The sequence below is a fragment of the Anthonomus grandis genome, chromosome 7 (genome assembly GCF_022605725.1).
Source record: "Anthonomus grandis grandis chromosome 7, icAntGran1.3, whole genome shotgun sequence".
Classification (NCBI taxonomy): domain Eukaryota; kingdom Metazoa; phylum Arthropoda; class Insecta; order Coleoptera; family Curculionidae; genus Anthonomus; species Anthonomus grandis.
The window spans coordinates 35,098,884-35,117,270 of NC_065552.1; the positions used below are offsets into that span (position 1 = coordinate 35,098,884).

The 18,387-nt window shown below is 31.3% G+C and overlaps 1 protein-coding gene and 1 long non-coding RNA gene across 2 annotated transcripts; one reads left to right on the forward strand and one right to left on the reverse strand.

Moving 5' to 3' along the window:
- Positions 1-1,175: 1,175 nt before the first annotated feature.
- Positions 1,176-8,368, forward strand: LOC126738108 (cuticle protein-like). The gene is made up of 3 exons (XM_050443258.1): positions 1,176-1,695; positions 6,256-6,445; positions 7,823-8,368. Exons 1-3 carry the CDS (start codon positions 1,232-1,234, stop codon positions 8,291-8,293), a joined length of 1,125 nt encoding a protein of 374 aa, XP_050299215.1. The 5' UTR covers positions 1,176-1,231; the 3' UTR covers positions 8,294-8,368.
- A 7,932-nt stretch (positions 8,369-16,300) lies between these two features.
- LOC126738781 (uncharacterized) lies at positions 16,301-16,970 on the reverse strand. The gene is made up of 3 exons (XR_007661440.1): positions 16,903-16,970; positions 16,701-16,844; positions 16,301-16,506 (listed from the first exon to the last, which is right to left on the reverse strand). It is a non-coding gene; the product is annotated as an uncharacterized LOC126738781 (long non-coding RNA).
- Between the last annotated feature and the right edge of the window lie 1,417 nt (positions 16,971-18,387).

The window sequence follows — 18,387 nt, forward strand, 5'->3', positions numbered from 1 at the left end:
TCCAGAAGAGAAAATCGACGGGCCCGAGCGTTTTCTCAAAAAATCATGACTCTAATTACAATAGAATATATGCGGAACTTTAGGCGGTCACTGTATATATCGTTAAAATACCTGAAACATATCCTTCGGTGAGATTATTAATTACCCGAACTTATCGTTCCACTTTGGGCGTTGGCACCATCCTATAGCGATGACGCAACTCTTCCGCGTAATAAAAAATTAATCCTGTTTCTTCAGTTATCATAATTTTATGGTCCAATGTTTCTAACAGTATTAAAAGATTGTATAAAAAAATTTATTAATTCTTATTTACTTAGTCTTTTAATCGTGATAAATAATTTTATAAAAAAATTAAAATGTTCAAATTGGTGATGTTGTCTGTACTTTTTGCCATCCGTCTACCATTAAATAGCTTGCTGCTATTAATTCCTGTTAACTTCGGTTGCTATATTTAATTTAGAGTTCAGTAATTAATGGATAATTAGTTAGTAAGCCCACGGTGCTTTTTATACTGTTTTTTATTGCAAAAAAGACTGTTACGTTAATTAACAAGATCTCTTGTTAAGAACGAATATAATTAGACCTTTTTTAATAAAAAAATAAAAATTTAGTTTAATATTAGAATAGAAATTTCAAACAGTCAACTGCCCTAAGATTTTGTTTTAAGCTTTAAAGTTCAAAATTTAAACCTTTCAAAAAATATTCCTTGTGATACACTAAAGCTTGCTTTTTTAATTTTAATTAAGATTTATTAGATTATACAAATTGGCAGTAACGCAGTTTTTCAGTCATACAATATCATTTGGAGAGCACTTTCACAGGATTGTTATATCTAAATCCGACTTAAAATTACTAAAATATAGGAAGTATAAAACTTCAAATTGGACGTAAATTAACTCAAATTTCTTATTATGCTTATGTTTCTCTAAAATTTTGATGTATCGGCTTTAGTACAGACCTCACAAATAACTAAACTTACGTTAAGACCTTCCTTATGCCAATCTACAATCTAAAATTGTACCAACGTTCTGCTTCCGGTCACGAAATCTTGATCTTGTTTCTTCAGACATTCAAGGTTCATTTTTTTCTCAATGAAATCAACAAAAAGTTTTATTTTACATTCGTTTGGTCGATGTGTTTTTGTATAAATATAAGCTTTTCTTTGCGATCTAGCATCAGTCTCAATCAGTCAGTCTCTAGATTCGCAATACAGACCTCTTAAGCAAATAAAATGTTTAAATTGGTGGTGTTGTCCGCTCTCGTTGCCGTCGCTATGGCCAAGCCTAGCTTATACCATGAGGTAGCTGCACCGATCGTAGCTAAAAGCTACGTATCACCGGCCGCCGTAAGCAGCACTTACAGGGAAGACATCATTAGCAAACCAGCTCATATTGCTTACGCCGCTGCTGCTCCCGTAATCGCCAAAACTTACGTAGCCGAACCGGTTGCCGTGGCAGCTCCCGCCATTGTAAAAACGATTGCTGCTCCAGCTGCTGTAAGCCACACTTACAGGGAAGACATTATTCAGAAACCTGCTGCTGTAGCTTACGCTGCTCCAGCCGTAGTTGCCCCAGTTGTTGCCAAAACCGTTATTGCTCCAGCTTACGCTACCTATGCTGCTCATGCTCCCGTTGCTTACACTAGCTACGCTGCCCATGCTCCAACTGTCTATGCTGCTCCGGCTGTCCATGCTTGGTAATGAGAAGACTGAATTGATTGGACGATGCTGTAAATAAAACTATTTATCGAATTAAATAAAAGTAAATTTAAAAGATTTTTGTTTTTTTTTTAATTTTCTAGTTATAGATACTATAACTATTTCCTAGAAATAAGAACATAACAAAGTGACGTGATATGACACGAAGATATACACATGAGAAGGTGTGCACAGTTCATGCTAAAAAAATTGTTTCTTGAGCAAATCTGTGAAGCAGTATTTGGCCGATTAAGGCACCCAGTGCTCGAACATCCATCACACTCGTCAGATTTAGCACCGTGTACTTTTTTTTCCGAAGAAAAAATTTGCTTTAAAAGGGACCCGTTTTGAGCTTAAGGCAAAAAAACTGCTCACCAAATAAGACTTTCAGCACTGCCTCGATTAATGGACAAAATATATAGAAAGGTGTGTGGAAAGGAGCATTTTAAAGAAAAGCATTTAAATATAGAATAATTTTTATAACAAAACCATTTTTCATAATTATTCGCGTTACTTAATAGCGTCGTGTATATTCAGATGGATGAAGAGGTTCTTTCCAAATCATATTCATTTAAATAGTTCCCTAATTCTGGAAATCTTAATCTGTGTTTTAAATTACGACTATTAAACGGCGCCTTGGTAAAACAGGGCAACCGGCTATACATATTTCGTTTCGCTTTTCAGAGCCAGTGACTTTATTCTTGTGTTTTGAAATATGATTCTTAAATAGCACCACAGATACTCGACTCGAAGCAAGTCAATATTCATTCTCACGCTGATTACGGAATGAAGTGAGTTTTTTAGCTTCTAGTTCATCTAATTTTTTGATATCATCGCACATTTAAATTGTCAGATATTCCTTATTGGTAAGTTATTGTAAGTAAGTGACTTGACTGGAATATCGACATAGGGATATATTTTTTATTGAACGTGTCATAATCTTTTTAATAAGATACTAGGACATATTGTTTCGTCTAGAGCCTGGTGTCGAATGATCTTCAAAAATTCCTCCATTAAACTCCATACTTCCATTAAACTGATAGAATTCACTTAATAGATCAGGCTAAATGAATAAATCTTTATTGTCGTGAGCCACAACTGGAAACTAATAAAGTCCAATTCCTTGCAAATATCATAGGCTCTATATGAAGAACCTCTGTTTTTGAAACTGTTTAACAATCACCGGACCTCGAAATTGAATCCTTGAGGGACCGAGCACAGGTTCCGAGTCTTTGACGAACTAGAGACTATTTTAAAATTTGATCGCAGACCAGAAATGTCTCCTCCTTTTGATGGTCAAATGTCCTCACTTTCTGAGCGTCAATTTTTGGCACACTGATCCTCTAGCTGCCACTGTTCATATTATTTGTTCACCCAAAAGTCTATGCCAAAAACATAAGTGGCACTGCGAACAGGATAACGCAATTCGGCACTTTATCGATTTTTCGTTATGCAGAAGTAGCTCTTAAGTTTTTGCGCTTTATACCGATTTCAAGAAGAACCTTCGAGACATCATTGCATCTTCAAGAGTTGTTCACTATTTTCTACGCAGAAGAGACAAAAAGAAAAAAATTAGAGAAGCTGTAAGAAGCTGTAACTCTCTACTGTATTGTCACAGAGCCCCGTTGACTTTAAATCCTGAAACACAAGCTCTATGAATGAACCAATCCTTGATTGTATTCCTTCTGATATTAATTCTTTAGAGCCTAGTGCTTCAGATTCACAAGCCTAAGAATAAGGGATATTTTAAAGAAAATATTTCGCTCTCTTTAGTGATTACTTAATACAATACAACATATACTCATTTTTTTTTTTTTTTTTTTTTTTTATAAAAGGTGAACACACAAAATCTACAGTAGCACAAATACATTTAATAAAACGGCAAAGGTTACGTGTTTCGCTCGACTAGAGCATCATCAGACCATAATATACACAAAACATTAAAAATAAACAAAGCTAACAATTATTTATATGTTAGGGGTTTTGTGTATGTTATGGTCTGACGATGCTGTAGATTTTATGTGTTTACCTTTTATAAAAGTGTATGACCAGCATCTTTGGGATAATGGATGAATTTTTCGAGTTGTACATATACCCTTTTAGTTTTACAAAAAGCAATTTTACCTTATCTCAGCTTCTTGGAAATTTAGCAATTTTATAAGGTAGTTAACCACAATATCAATTTAACGGTGACACATTTTAGTTTCATTGAACGATACGTTTGAGTGCTTTGCAAAATTTAATGTTTACGAATAACTAGGTCTTATCGCAACAAGCCTGGATTAATGAATTTTGTAGGAAGTGGTATTAAATTTCTTACAGGGAATGTTGATAGCAATGATCCAATGACCTAAAGAACATTGACATATACAAATATTATATTAAGGAAAAATATAAAAAATACCATTTCTATGCAAATAAATGATACACAAATCCCAATAGTATCAGAAGCAAACAACTTTGTTATAATTTTCGACCAATCCATGGATTTCGAATTTTATTTAAAAAATAAAATTGACATAGCTTTATAAAATAAAAACATTTCTCACCCCAAATGCACTACTTCAAATGCATATAATTGTATACAGAGTCATAAAAAGAGAACAACCGACATATTTAAGACAAAACATTTGTTGTTGTTCAGATTTGGAACAGTCTTTGCCAAGAAGTAAAGAAATTATGTCTCCAAAGCTTTTTTAAGCAAGTCAAATTAAAAATACTTTTGGGTCAAAATAATATTTGATTTTGTTTTTTTGGACTTGCAAAAAAAACCCGTTTTACGTGTTTCCGACTAGTTATGTATCCCCATTCCTCATTGAGGCTATATAACTTCATGTGTGTGCATGTAATTTTTTCTATTAAATTTTTTTAGTGTTTTTTTTTTAATGTTTTTACATTCCCATTGAAATATAGGTTCTTTTAATTTTGGCCCATAAATATTTAAAATGTATTGCAACTGGGATGTAAATAGTTGTTTAAGGTCTTTATAAGGGTTGTCTCACTACTACCGTTTACTGATGGTGCAGACAAACGGTTGTTTTAATAGAGAGACACTCCCATTTGTCATAAAAAAATAAGATAACATAAAATTGTAACTTGATTAAGAAACTGACAAATAAAATCTTTTTGTATTTGCATATATAAATAATTAAACACAATTAGCTGAATTCCATGCAAAAGAATAATGAAATAAGCTCCTTGGCAGGAAATATTATTATAAGAATATTTCAAGAGAATATAAATAATATTGAACAAAAAACTAACAATGTTCGAACTGAGTTTAATAAATGAAGTAGATTTCATATTAACCTTTCAAAATCAATTAATTCAAGCAACTAGTTTAAGTCACTTTAAAAAAAAATGCAAATTTTTTTCTTTGCACATCTAGAAACACTAGAGCTATTTAATTTAAGAGATATACAATAAGAAATATCTAGAATTTCATTATCCCAAAAATTCATTGTGGGATTTTAAAATTTTGTCAGAACTTAGCTTGATTTATAAAATCAGGCTTCTGAGGTTTAAGTTTAGTGTACCCTATCCCAAATAATGAGCTAAAATTCTTAATTGGTCCTAGTCAATGTTATTGTAATCATTTGTGGTATACGTGAAGAAAGTAATTTAAAATGGGTCTGCTCTAATCCTATAGCTAATAGCTGTACCTTGTTCCAAAATTGTCAATATGCCAAATTATTAAAACAATTATTAAGTACGGCTTGACCATTCTAGCTTGGCCTCCGAGATTTGGTTGCGCAGTAGCCTAACGCTGATAACGCTCGGGAGATCATGGAATGTCTCGTGGTGCTCGTATCGGTGATTTTAGTACGGGTGCATAGTCAGTATATATTAAAGTTTTTATATGTGTAATGTACCGCTTTTTACAGATGGACTGAACATAAATACAATTATGCGCTGCGCACGTGATTTTTAAAGCAGAGAGAGACAGGCGCTGATAACGTGTAGGGGACGAAGACAAAAGATTGTACTCCGCTGCAGGTTTTGTATTGTAGCAAGTTTGTTAGTAAGCAAGGGGCCGCCTATATTAGGTGGAAATCGACCAGCACGAGTGGCGACTACCATCAAGAGATGAACTACGATAATTTTAAAAAGTGGGTTTCAGAAAAACTCATCCCAAATTTGCAACAAAACAGTGTTGTGGTCATTGACAACGCCCCATACCACAACAAACAAATTGATAAAGCGCCAATAACATTGACCAGGAAAGCGGAGGTGGAGGAATAGTTAAGGCTACGAAATATCGGTTTCGACAAGAAACTGTTGAAACCTCAGTTATACAACATCATAAAAATGCACAAACCTAAATACAGGAGGTATGAAATCGATTACCTTTTTAATAGAAATGGTCACGAGGTTTTACGGCTACTCCCTTATCTCCCAGACCTAAATCGTATTGAGCTGGTTTGGGCAGAAATGAAGGAGTATTTGGCGAAAAGAAATGTAGATTTTAATTTTAACAAAGTCATTGAGTATTGTGACAATTTCTTTGAGGAATTTCCAGTGGAAAAATGAAACGCTCGATGTGAGCGTTTGAGCAAAAGGTTTGAGCAAGAATTCATTGACAAGGAACCAACAATGGATATTGTTGTGGAGGAACTGATTATTAGGTTGGGTGAAGACAGTGACTCTGAAACTGATTTGGATGAAAAGGATGATGACGACCATGATGATGTTAACGATGGCGACTTATCTGGAATCGAAGAAATTGGTGAAAATGACGAAGACCAATTAGTTGAGGACAATAATAAAATTTATTTTAGTTTGTAAATGTGCAATATGTTTTTAAATTATTATGTAAATATATTAATTATAGAATTGAAACTTTTAATGGAGTTCTTTTTAAACATAACAAGTTTTATTATTGTCCTCAACTAATTGGTCTTCGTCATTTTCACCAATTTTATGTATTTCTTTTTTTTAGACTTTCTTTACATCCTTGGTACTCCATGTCTCTTTATATCTCGAATCCGTTCCTTCAATATATATTGTAATTAGTCATTTCACATACCCAGAGATCCAACTAATGATCCTGTCTAGGTTTCATGTGGTTATACCTAAAAAAAAATTTTCGAGAAGAAAGCTTTTTCCGTTTTTTATTCCGCTACCTACTTCACTTGACACCATCTACGCACGGACTAAGATTTTAATAAACCGCCCGTCCTCTGTCTTTGTTTAACACTAACTCTCTCATTCGCACATTCGTGCATTTCAAAGCTAGAATGGTCAAGCCGTACATACTATTACAAAAAAATTCTCATTAATAAAAACAGTTTTCAGTATCAAAAATCCATCATCCTTGAAGATTGCAATTTAATACAAAGCCAATGTTACTAAATAATTAAGCAATACTCCATAGCACCAAATATTATTTATATATCAATTTCTAAAACTACATGAAACAAATTTATCAATAAATCTGCAAATAAAGTATTTACAACATCCAAATAAAATCCAAGAAGATCTAATGGAACCTTTTGAACTAAAATACTATTCTCCCTAACATCATTATATATGTCTTATGCAGTTTCATTTTTATTATATTGTTATCTATTTTGGTAATTGTCACATATTTTTGGCATAAACCCAAATTTAAATATTTTGAAATTTAAAAAAAGGTTTGTTGTTGCAGTGTGTGAAAAAAAAAATAGGTAGCCTATCATTGCCTTTTAAAAAACTGTTTTCTTTTTAAATATATCGCGCTTGAATTTATAAAAATGACATAAAATAAATAAATACGTCAAAAAAATAGCATTTACGTAGCACACCTAACTTAATTATCATAAACCACCCAGTATCTGAATCATGTATATTTCGGATTAGTACAATATTATTTTGTGGGCGTGGTAAATGCTCTCGTTTACCTTACCGTATTCGTATTTTACAATCTAAAAAAAAATATAAATGACGTACTTCTTCCGGGCAGTAAGAATCTGGTTATATTTTGGCGGTCATTCAAGGTCCATTTTTTGTCAATACAATTAACATACGTATTTGTATACTTTACGTTCATTCATTTGGTCCCCTTTTAATATAAATATGGGTGTTTCGTAACGATCCAGCATCAGTCTTATTCAGTCAGTCTCCAGACTCGCAACACAGACCTCTTAAACAATTAAAATGTATAAATTGGTGGTGTTGTCCGCTCTCGTTGCCGTCGCTGTGGCCAAACCTAGTCTATACCATGAAGTAGCTGCACCAATCGTAACTAAAAGCTATGTAGCACCCGCCGCTGTAAGCCACACTTATAGAGAAGATATCATAAGCAAACCAGCTCATATTGCTTACGCTGCTCCCGTAATTGCTGAGCCAGTTATCGCCAAAACTTACGTAGCTGAACCGGTTGCCGTGGCAGCTCCCGCCATTGTAAAAACGATTGCTGCTCCAGCTGCTGTAAGCCACACTTACAGGGAAGACATTATTCAGAAACCTGCTGCTGTCGCTTACGCTGCTCCAGCCGTAGTTGCCCCAGTTGTTGCCAAAACCGTTATTGCTCCAGCTTACGCTACCTATGCTGCTCACACTAGCTACGCTGCCCATGCTCCAACTGTCTATGCTGCTCCCGCTGTTCATGCTTGGTAATGAGAAGACTGAATCGATTGGACGATGCTGTAAATAAAACTATTTATGGAATTAAATAATAGTAAATTTAAAAGATTTTTGTTTTTTTTTTTTTTTTAATTTTCTACTTATAGATACTATAACCGTTGATTGAGAATATGGGAAGATGCGCAAGCCCTATGCTAAGAATCGTGCCATCTCGCAGGGCTCTTTAAAATCACTCGCGTCCCTTTTATAATAATAATATATTCTACCGTTTACTAGAAATATACAGGGTGTGCCAACAAGGTGTACGGCTAAGATAGCGCTTTAACTATACGAGGTAGAGCAAAAGGTTCTACAGCTAAGTTAAAGGGTTGACAAAAACCTAGGAACAAAAAATATTTTTATGTATACTCGGTGTGTCACACATGTATATTATGATACTAAAATGTGAGGCAAAAAGAGTACTTTACTTCGGTATAACGGTTTTAAAACTTCCGTGCGGCTTTGCAACGTAATTAATTTTTTTATGTTATTTTTGCCTTTTAGAGGGTTCATTTAAAAAATCATAATTAACTTAAAATTTATTCTGCACCTATAAAACTTATTTCACGGTTAGTCTAGGGTACTTCCTTTGGGCTGACTATGATAATTTGTAATTTTTTAATACAGGGTGTTTTTAAAGAACTTTCAAACTTGCTGAAATTAAATACGCAATATCTCAAATTTTTCAAATAGAACAACCTGTATATTTTTATCTAATTAAGTTTGTCCCTCAAATACTTTCATTTTTTATTTAATATGTTCTATAGCTAAACCAAGTACTTTTTGAGATATTTAAGCTTTTCTTTGAAATACTATGCATAAAACGGGTATTCTTTAAGTTTTGATCAAGATTGCTTAGAAACATTGGCTTAAACGTTAAATAATAATTGTCAGATTATTAGTTTTATGACAGTAGTTTAAGTTAGTAGTTTTTATTAGTATTAAAATTTTTTTTTTAACTCCATTTGTTTAGAAATGTTTATTTTATTTTATTTTTATTTTATTTTTTTTCTTGGTAAATTAATGGAGACTATTGAATGGGTAGAACATTGAAAATAAATGCATTTCAACCTTATAATAAATATTAATTTCAGCACATATCTATATTCAAAATAATGCAAAATAATCTTACTTTTTTATCGCATCTAATATACGGTGTCGCTCTGTATAATTTCTTTTAAATATACGCACAGATCGTCTTTTTTCGCATCGAGCATGCCAATAAGTGATAAATTTGGCAAGCCCAAATTTGAGTGGGGAACGAGAACGGACTCCGGTGAGAGAAGTGACGGTACCGTCCGCGTGTTTCGTGCGTTGAGATCCCGGAACCACTAATTTCTGGATTCAACCCAAATACTTGATTAATCGTGTGTGGGTGATGAATTGAGTAATCGCCATTCCAGTACCCAAGTCCGATTTAGAAGTCTTATCAATTAATAGAGACTTGTGCGTATCGCGTCGCGCCGATTAAATCCAATTTTTTCTTACTTTATATTCTCATTCAATTTCATTATCTATTTCCTACATATACACCATTAATAAATTGCAGCACTACAAGTATAGAAGAATGCGAATCGTTTATGACACATACATACATACAACCATCTAATTTTTTTTTCAGACTTGCTTATTCTATTTCAGATCTTTGCATGTTTATTTAATCAAACCCGCTCTGCACACGAGCTTAGCGAATCATCACAAAGGACATGGATACGTTAAAATTTGCCTCCTTAACGCAAACAAGCCAAGCATAATAAATTCTAATCAAAACATAGAAACTGAACTACACCCTTATACAATGCAAATTAGCATAGAGTGTAGCAAGGACAAGCCTGTCGTTGTAATAAACATTTCTCACTGAAAATTGCCCCTAAGGGTTTTGCCACAACAAACTGAATAGTTTAGAGCCAATTAGATCTTCTATGTGAGACGAGAACGTCAGAACTGAGATATGGCTGCTTTTATTGAAAAATGTATTAAAAATAGGCGATGCACATTTAAAAAAAATGATTTTGTATAGTTTAGGTGAAGTTAAAAAGTAAAACAAGTAAAGAAACTAAAAACGTTTAGCACGCGGCGTTTTCTTTATTTGTGTTGTTTCTCTGGATTAATATATATAGTAAAAATGTGATTTTACAACCAACAAATTGTCACTTTATCAAGTCACGCAAAACTCATGGTTAGATTTAATGACACCTATTTTTTACACAGTTTTTTTTTAATTAGTAAAAAAATTGACAAAAAGGTGGGTGGTTTGTTGTAACATAGGTATAAAATAATTCCGTGGCCGTGCTGCAATAGAGTATTGTTATACTTGCCTCAGCTGATATTTGTTTCGATAAGAAAAAACTCCCGCTAAACAATGAATTTTGATTGAATGAAATTGACAATGACATTTTTAGGTTTATCGAAATCAAATATAAGTAAAGAAACTACATATTCATAATTTTGCACCCAAATTTTCTTAAGTTCAAAAATGCTTACCTATTTAGCATCACTATCCATCTCTTCAGAACTGAATTTGTCATTGGCATGAACTATAATTGAATTAATTTGCGGTATCTTTTATACCTTAATTAAATTATTGTATTTAGGACTTGTTGAACTTAAATTAAAGTAAATATAACGAAAGATTTCGTTAAAAATTTAAGTTCAAATATATTTGAAATATGGGAATAAGTCTATTTTCTTTTTCTTTTCAATATTTGAGCGTATGAGATAGTATTTTCTAAATTTGTATTTAATATAACTTATTTGACATAATACCCAAAATAAGTGACTCGTTATTTTTAATGTCACTCGTTATTTTTAAAATTCAATTTAACCTTGAATTTTTATCTTAAAAAACGGTACTGTAATTTTTTTTATCAATCAAATATTAATGATATTTTTTAACGTACATTGTATTCAAAAATTATAATTTAGGTTTAAAATATAATCAGGTCAAAAGTGACACATGTTAAGAAATTGATACTCTCTTAAAATTTGGTCAGTAAAAGGATCATAAACAAACACATTATACAATGTCTAAGAATATTCACCACAACTATTCGATATATTATCACAAAGTTGAGACGAAAGTAAATAAAACAAAACAACAAAACATCAACAGTATATAAAAAAAAGAATAACAACAAGAACTACAGTATCATATAAACGCGAAACCGATTTTAGGGTGAGCCAAGTCTGCACCATGCTAATTGTAACACACTCACAAAATTCAAAATTGTTTTAATTATTACCATATACGGACCTATATATTATGGCATGCATCTTAAGAAATGGTTGATTCTTCGCAACATTATTTCCTCGTAAAAAGGGGGTGGTATAATAGCGCCCCAACAAGAAATATAAATTTAAATATTTTTTATACATTCATACAAATTTTGAAGGGGCACATTTTTAGGCTTAAAAATGCGAACCTTTGCCCTAATTTTAACCATCTTCGTATCTCTCATATTTACTGAGATCCCAGTAGTGAGCTAGGAATTTGTAACGCGTCGTATAATACAGGGTGTTTGGTGCATCGTGGGCCAAACTGAATTCAGTGATTGGGGAGGTCTTTGGCTACCTCTTCAGCCCTCATAAAAAAATCTTGCTCAAACAGATTTTTTTATACTGGGTTTTAATGGTTTTGAGTGAACATTTATTTAAAAAACATTCAAAATTTAAAAAAATTTTATTTTCGACCTTTTATTTGCAATGTTTGACGCTTCTTTTGAAACTAAAATTACCCGCCAGCGACATCTAGTTTTTTTTTACAGCGCTGCAAACATTGTTTTTCAGTAAAAAATAAGCTTAAACGTCAACTTTCGGTTTAAATAAAAGAAAAACTAAAAGTGATCATGATCTCCCAATTTTTTTAAAAACATCTCTAGTCTGCTTCCATTCTAATGATGTGCAATATGTCATAAAAAGTAATTGGTAACATGACTAATTTTCAAATTTACTAAACATAGTCGCAATTTTCTAATATTCAACAGGTGAATAAAAACAAGTTTTTGTCTTAATCAGCGATTCAAAGCAGGGAAAATAACATTAAAAAACAAAAATAGCCTTTTAAACATTTATTTCATCATTTACAAATCCTGTTCAAATTGTTCACCTCTGTTTCGAATGCAGGCCCGACATCTTTGTCGTATTTCTACAGTTGTAGTCCGAAGTCCATTACATGGCGCAGTAGCCATGTAATCTTATTTTTTAGTTGAGACCACCGGTATGAAGGTTGAATGTGGCGGGGCGGAATAGTCTGCCACCCAAGATGGCCGATTGATTCTGATTGTCTAATTTTTGACGTACATCAAATATGACAATAGTGACATTTTAACTGTCGTATTTGACGATTGTCTTTTTTAATTTTTAAGTTTTCTTTGGGGGAAAACAAGCCAAGCCTCATGATTTTCTTCCAATTTAAAGTTTTTAAGTAATTTTATAGCTTTTTGTAGTTTTTTTGAGTTCTGGGTTGATACATTATTTTACAAACGTGCCAACATCGAATCATCGTGCAACTACATAGAGCAGGAGACAGGTAAATTTCAATTATAACATACCTAAGTGTTTTCTAATAATGTTTGGATGTATCTTGGATGTATTATTTTCCAGGATATAATTATAGATTTAATCCTATTTTGGACATATCTATGTCACTGTTCTCAATTTAACTTTTTTTTTACAATTCAGTTTTAATTCTTGAACCTTCACTGGGAAAATATGAAGTATTTCCTTTTCCTTCTCTTCATCTAGATTAAGATATTCATACAAATATTCTTTATTCACTAGTTTATATATGAGGAATTGCCCAGACAGTCACAGAAATCATAAATTTTTTTACCTAATTGCCATTGAATCCATCCTTACAAAAATCTTGTCTGTCATGTAAGTCCGACTAAAAAATGTTTGCTCCAAACACTTTTCTGGTTCTTAAGTAGAAATGATATTCACATGGAGTATAAACACAATACCTATTTGTTCAATTTAACGAAAACAGATTGACATATACTTCTCAAAAACTGATTTCCCTAACCGACTTAATCCACCTTAAGTTATACACATTTATGGATGGATAGCCATGGTCATTTAGTCAATTTAGAGAAAAAGTTTTGGTTGGTTTATAAATATTTAAAGTAAACAGAAAAATATTTGACAATCAAATGCCTTTAAAAAAACAAAAATCCTCAATATCCTCATTTAATACTCATGATCCTACACCTACACAATCAGAATAATTTTGTTTTTAGCTAAGATTTTAGTATGTAATATCTTATTTTTTAAAATACCTAAATAACCTGAGACATTTCGATAGTAAATGCTATGCTTTTTACAGTCCTATTTTATTTTTACTGACCCATAATTAAATTCATATTATTAGCTTAAAGTAAAATTATGGACTAATATCAAATCCTTTACGGTATTATTTAGAACCTTAATTATTGTAATCATAACTAATGTGATAATCAATACTTACTAATAATGAAAACTTATGTATTTTGGATCATTAGGATGAAATACTTTTAGATTTAATTTTACCTCAATGGAATATATAATATTGTATACACAATACACTGTCTTAATCTGTTTTCTTATGTTTCATGTTGCATACTTACTGGAGACAACCCCACTGACTTGTGGAATCTTTACCCGATTGTGACTAATCAAAAGTCATATTTTGTTTTTATTTGCTTATACTAAAAAAATAAAATGGAAAAAACATGCATATTAACTTGTACATACATATGTATTTGTCTTATATCTAGTCATTATTAATTAACTTATTTACAATATATTATTTTATTGCAATTGTATAGATGGTTAAAAAATATATATATTTAATTTTTTATTTAGGTATGTTTGTTACATATTTCTTATCATGTTTTATACTTATGGAAACAAAAAAAGCAGGTAATTTTTTTCTGAAACTCCAGAAATTAGGATTTTCAGTTAAAATATGCTTTATACCTGCAACAATTCTATTTTTTACATAAAAGGTGTTATTAATACCATACCTACAGTTTGCAGTATTTCATTTAGAATATATTGTAACTTTTTTATGCATTTTAAAATCCTTTGTTAAATTTATTTTAATTCATCTTAAAATAAAACATTTAAAAGACAATTTAGCTTTGTTTTTTTTTTATTTAAAATTTAGTTCCGTATCTATCGGGGCAATTTATAATTCTTGGTAAGTATCTATAGCTAAATATCTTAAATAAGCAATGTCTTGAGAACCAAATTTAAATTAAATAATATTTTAGTTGATGTGTTAATTCTTGATTAAAGTGATGAGGGATGTCTGAGATGCAATATTTTTATCATTTTCAACATTTAAAATTAACGATTTTAATTAAATGTGGGTATTTCTAAAATGAAAGTATATTGTTTTTTTTTAAATAAAATAAAATTCTATTTAAATATATCTCATCACTCGTCAATTAACGCATCAACTTTGTAATGTAACTGCAAATTACTTGAAATTTAAATACCAGGCAATAGATCAAGCTTAAATTTCCCGCCACATGCCACCCAAGATGGATGCCCCCGTCTTTGTCAATAAAGCTGTCAACAGAATTTCTGTCTGTTCATTAGGCAACACACATTTCTCTATATTTGTGTTCTGTGGTTGAGACATCATTGCCTCTGCTGTCTAACGTGTGTGCTAGATTTCTGTACTCCACGATTCTTTCATTCGGTTGTATTTTCTCCTTAAGTTTTGTTGTTTTTTGTTACGTTTTATTAAGTTTCTGTTATTTTTAAACTTTGTTGACTATTTTGTTGTTGCAATGGCGACATACTCTAACGAAGAATATGCGGATATCATAATGATTTATGGTGAGGCCCGTGGTGTCGCTCGTGCAGCGCAACGGCTTTACCACGAACGCTTTCCTGGTCGACGATTGCCTGGCCGCAGAGTTTTCCCAGACACATACCGGCGATTACGCGAGACTGGGAGTGTCACTCTCCGTGAACCAAGGGGACATGTTGTGCGACATAATCTTAGAACATTGAAAGGCTAGAAGTAGCATGCCGTGGAACTATGGGCAGGTTTGTTTGCTTGCAACATCTCTGATGCAATGATGCCAAGTGCTTATAGAGAAATGGCAAAAATCACTTTATAATATCATCAAAATTTTCAGTTGTTTCCGAAGGCACAAAACAATACTACTGCTCCTCTTTAATAAAATATCAAGCATTTTTTAAAAATAAATTTGATAAGATACTCTATATCGAAGTCAATATAAGTTAAGTAAATGAAAATAAAGTACGAAGAAACGAGAAAACGGTAATGGCATCGCAACGCCGCTCGATCGCATTGTTTATGTCACAGATACAAGCACTCTTTACCAGTGACGTCGTCAACAAATATTTACCTGATAAATTTTTATTAATTAATAATTAAAGAGTTTGAGTATAAGTAATATTACCATTTATGAGCTATTTATGTGTTTTTTTTTAATGGACTTCATTAGAGGAAGGTCCTAATGAAAGGCAGCATTTTTGTCAAAGCATTTTTATGGAAATTAAATATTTTATTAATATAATATTATAGATTTCTTAATAAATCATGTTTTAAGACACAAATTTTTAACATTTTGCAAAATTTTATTGTTATTGTTATATTGGACAAAACTCAGTTTTACATCACTTACTTACATCACATAATATATACTTCTATGCTGCTGACTTTTTCAAAGGGACAGTATTGCTTCAGCGGAAAAAGTTAAAACTACAAGGATGTTCAAATAGTGAAGGAGTTGCAGGTTTTTTGTAGGTTATAAGATTTTTATTATGAGTATTTAGCCTGTATAATGGTTTTGAGACATTTAATAGTGACCTATATAATACCTAATACCAAATATTATATCATATTAATTTATACTAAAAAACAAAGCTAAGAATAAAGACTATGTACAATAGATTAGATTAGAGAGTTTATTAGTAGTAATATACAAACAAGTGCTTTTACAAGTCAAATAAAATATGTAGTATGTTGGGCTTTTACATAAAATCATGTTATTATTTCATGTAAGTATTTTAATAATGACTTGAGACATCTAATTTAATTTCTTTGGCGCAAATTTGCTTGTTGCAATCTTCGAATTTTAATTTTTTGTTCTTTATTTTTTTTCCATAATCTGGTGACAAGTGATTAAGCTCTTGAAACGGTGGAATCATCAGTGCTTAGGTCCTCAGGATATCATTTTGATTTTACCCTAGAATAATATACATAAAAATATAGTATTACCAAAATTAAAAAGAAAAATCTTTGTAATGTCATACATTTGATTAATTGCATTTAATTAAACAAATATAATACAATAAAATACCATATCACTTTTAAATAAGATATATAGAATAGGATGATACATGGCATAAAACTAGTAGTCTATTTTGAGTGTATTTTTACCTTTTCCTTGGCAGAGTCAGGGAATGTGTAGCAGTTAAACAAAAACGGCTTGGATGAGAAATAGTAATTGTTGACCTAGACTCCACGGTTACTGTAGAACTATAATTCTCAGATGCAGTTATTGTTGATGATGAATGATCAGATCTGTAATTATACAAAATTTGGTGTATCAAGAATATTAATCTATTTTAATTATCCATACGTGTCTATATTAGCTTCACTGTTTGTACTATATACCATTTTGAAAGCTAAAGAAGTTTTTGCACTCTTTAGGAAAGCTGCCCCTGTAGCTTTGAAGGGTAAATCACTTGGTAAATTAACTGAATTATTGGCTGCTGTGTTTTTAACCAGTGCATCAGAAATCCTAGTAAAAAAATAGTTTTACACACATACCTAATTTAATAAGTATTAGGTATAAATAAATCTTATATGAGTAACACTAATACTTTTTGTGAAGAAGCTGTATGTTTTACAACATAGCCCAAGCACAAGTTTTAAAAGGTTGTTTTTTTAGCTTACATAATGTAGTAAATAAAAGCATGCAAACCTTTATCAATAATTCTAAGGTAAAATATACTCATACCTATAAATATACTAGAAAAATATATTTAAAAAAATTACCTTTGAGGTAGAGCTGATTTTTTTAATAAAGTCTGGCTACTGATAATATTATCTCCCTTATATCACTTCTAAGGATGAGATCTTAACAAACAAATATGTTCTTTTTAAATGTGTTGATTTCCATTAATGAAATCCATTGTTCCCTTTGGGCATATATTAGGCAATCTATGATAAGTATTTGATATTTAATCAAAAAGCAGAAAAAAAATTACAGTAATAAATTAATATGTGGTGCCAATTACTATATATATTATTGTAAGTTGCAATAAGGTAAAACAAAAAAAAAATTATGGAACAAATTTTAAAGAAAGACAAAATTAACTTTATACATAGATATCAAACTATATATAGATAGGTACATAGGTATTATGCATTTTTTCTGCCAAAACAACAAAAAAAAACATAAAATCCTGTAATAAAACCAGGGACAAAATTCTATTTTATATCTTTTATAGCCTATTAATAGATGAATATGTTCAAAAAAATATTTAGATTTAAAAATATAAATATGTTGGTATTTTACGCACACTTTCACATTCAAATTTTTATTAGGTTTATATCTATAAGATCCCCTATTCTACGTTTATGATGATGGTTACCCCATGATGTGATGTTATGAAAGTATCGGTACTTACTTGTGAAAAGATCGGCTTGAATCACGTTTTTATCATGATGCGGCACAAACGACACAAGTTTTTGCCATCCTAGCAATTTAAAAAAACACTAAAACGTGGCCTTTTTTCCTTTTTAAACCAAAAATTAAAGAAAATACACGAATCCCGAATATAAACAAAAAGCCGTTTGACAGATGACACAACGCGTATGGTTTAGGCGCTTAAGCTCCGGTGTTGTCGCTTCAAATTTTTTAGAAGCAGTTTTAGAGATAAGAATGTTAATAATTTTGTTTTTTTTTTGCTTAAGGATATTATATTTATTCTTAAAATAGGTTAATTGTAGTATTTATACTTTTTATTTTAAATTTTCCTATAAAATATAACAGAAATAAGTTAAATTAACGTTATAATGTTTGTTAAAATATAGCTAAAAATTTCCTCCGTTGGAAATT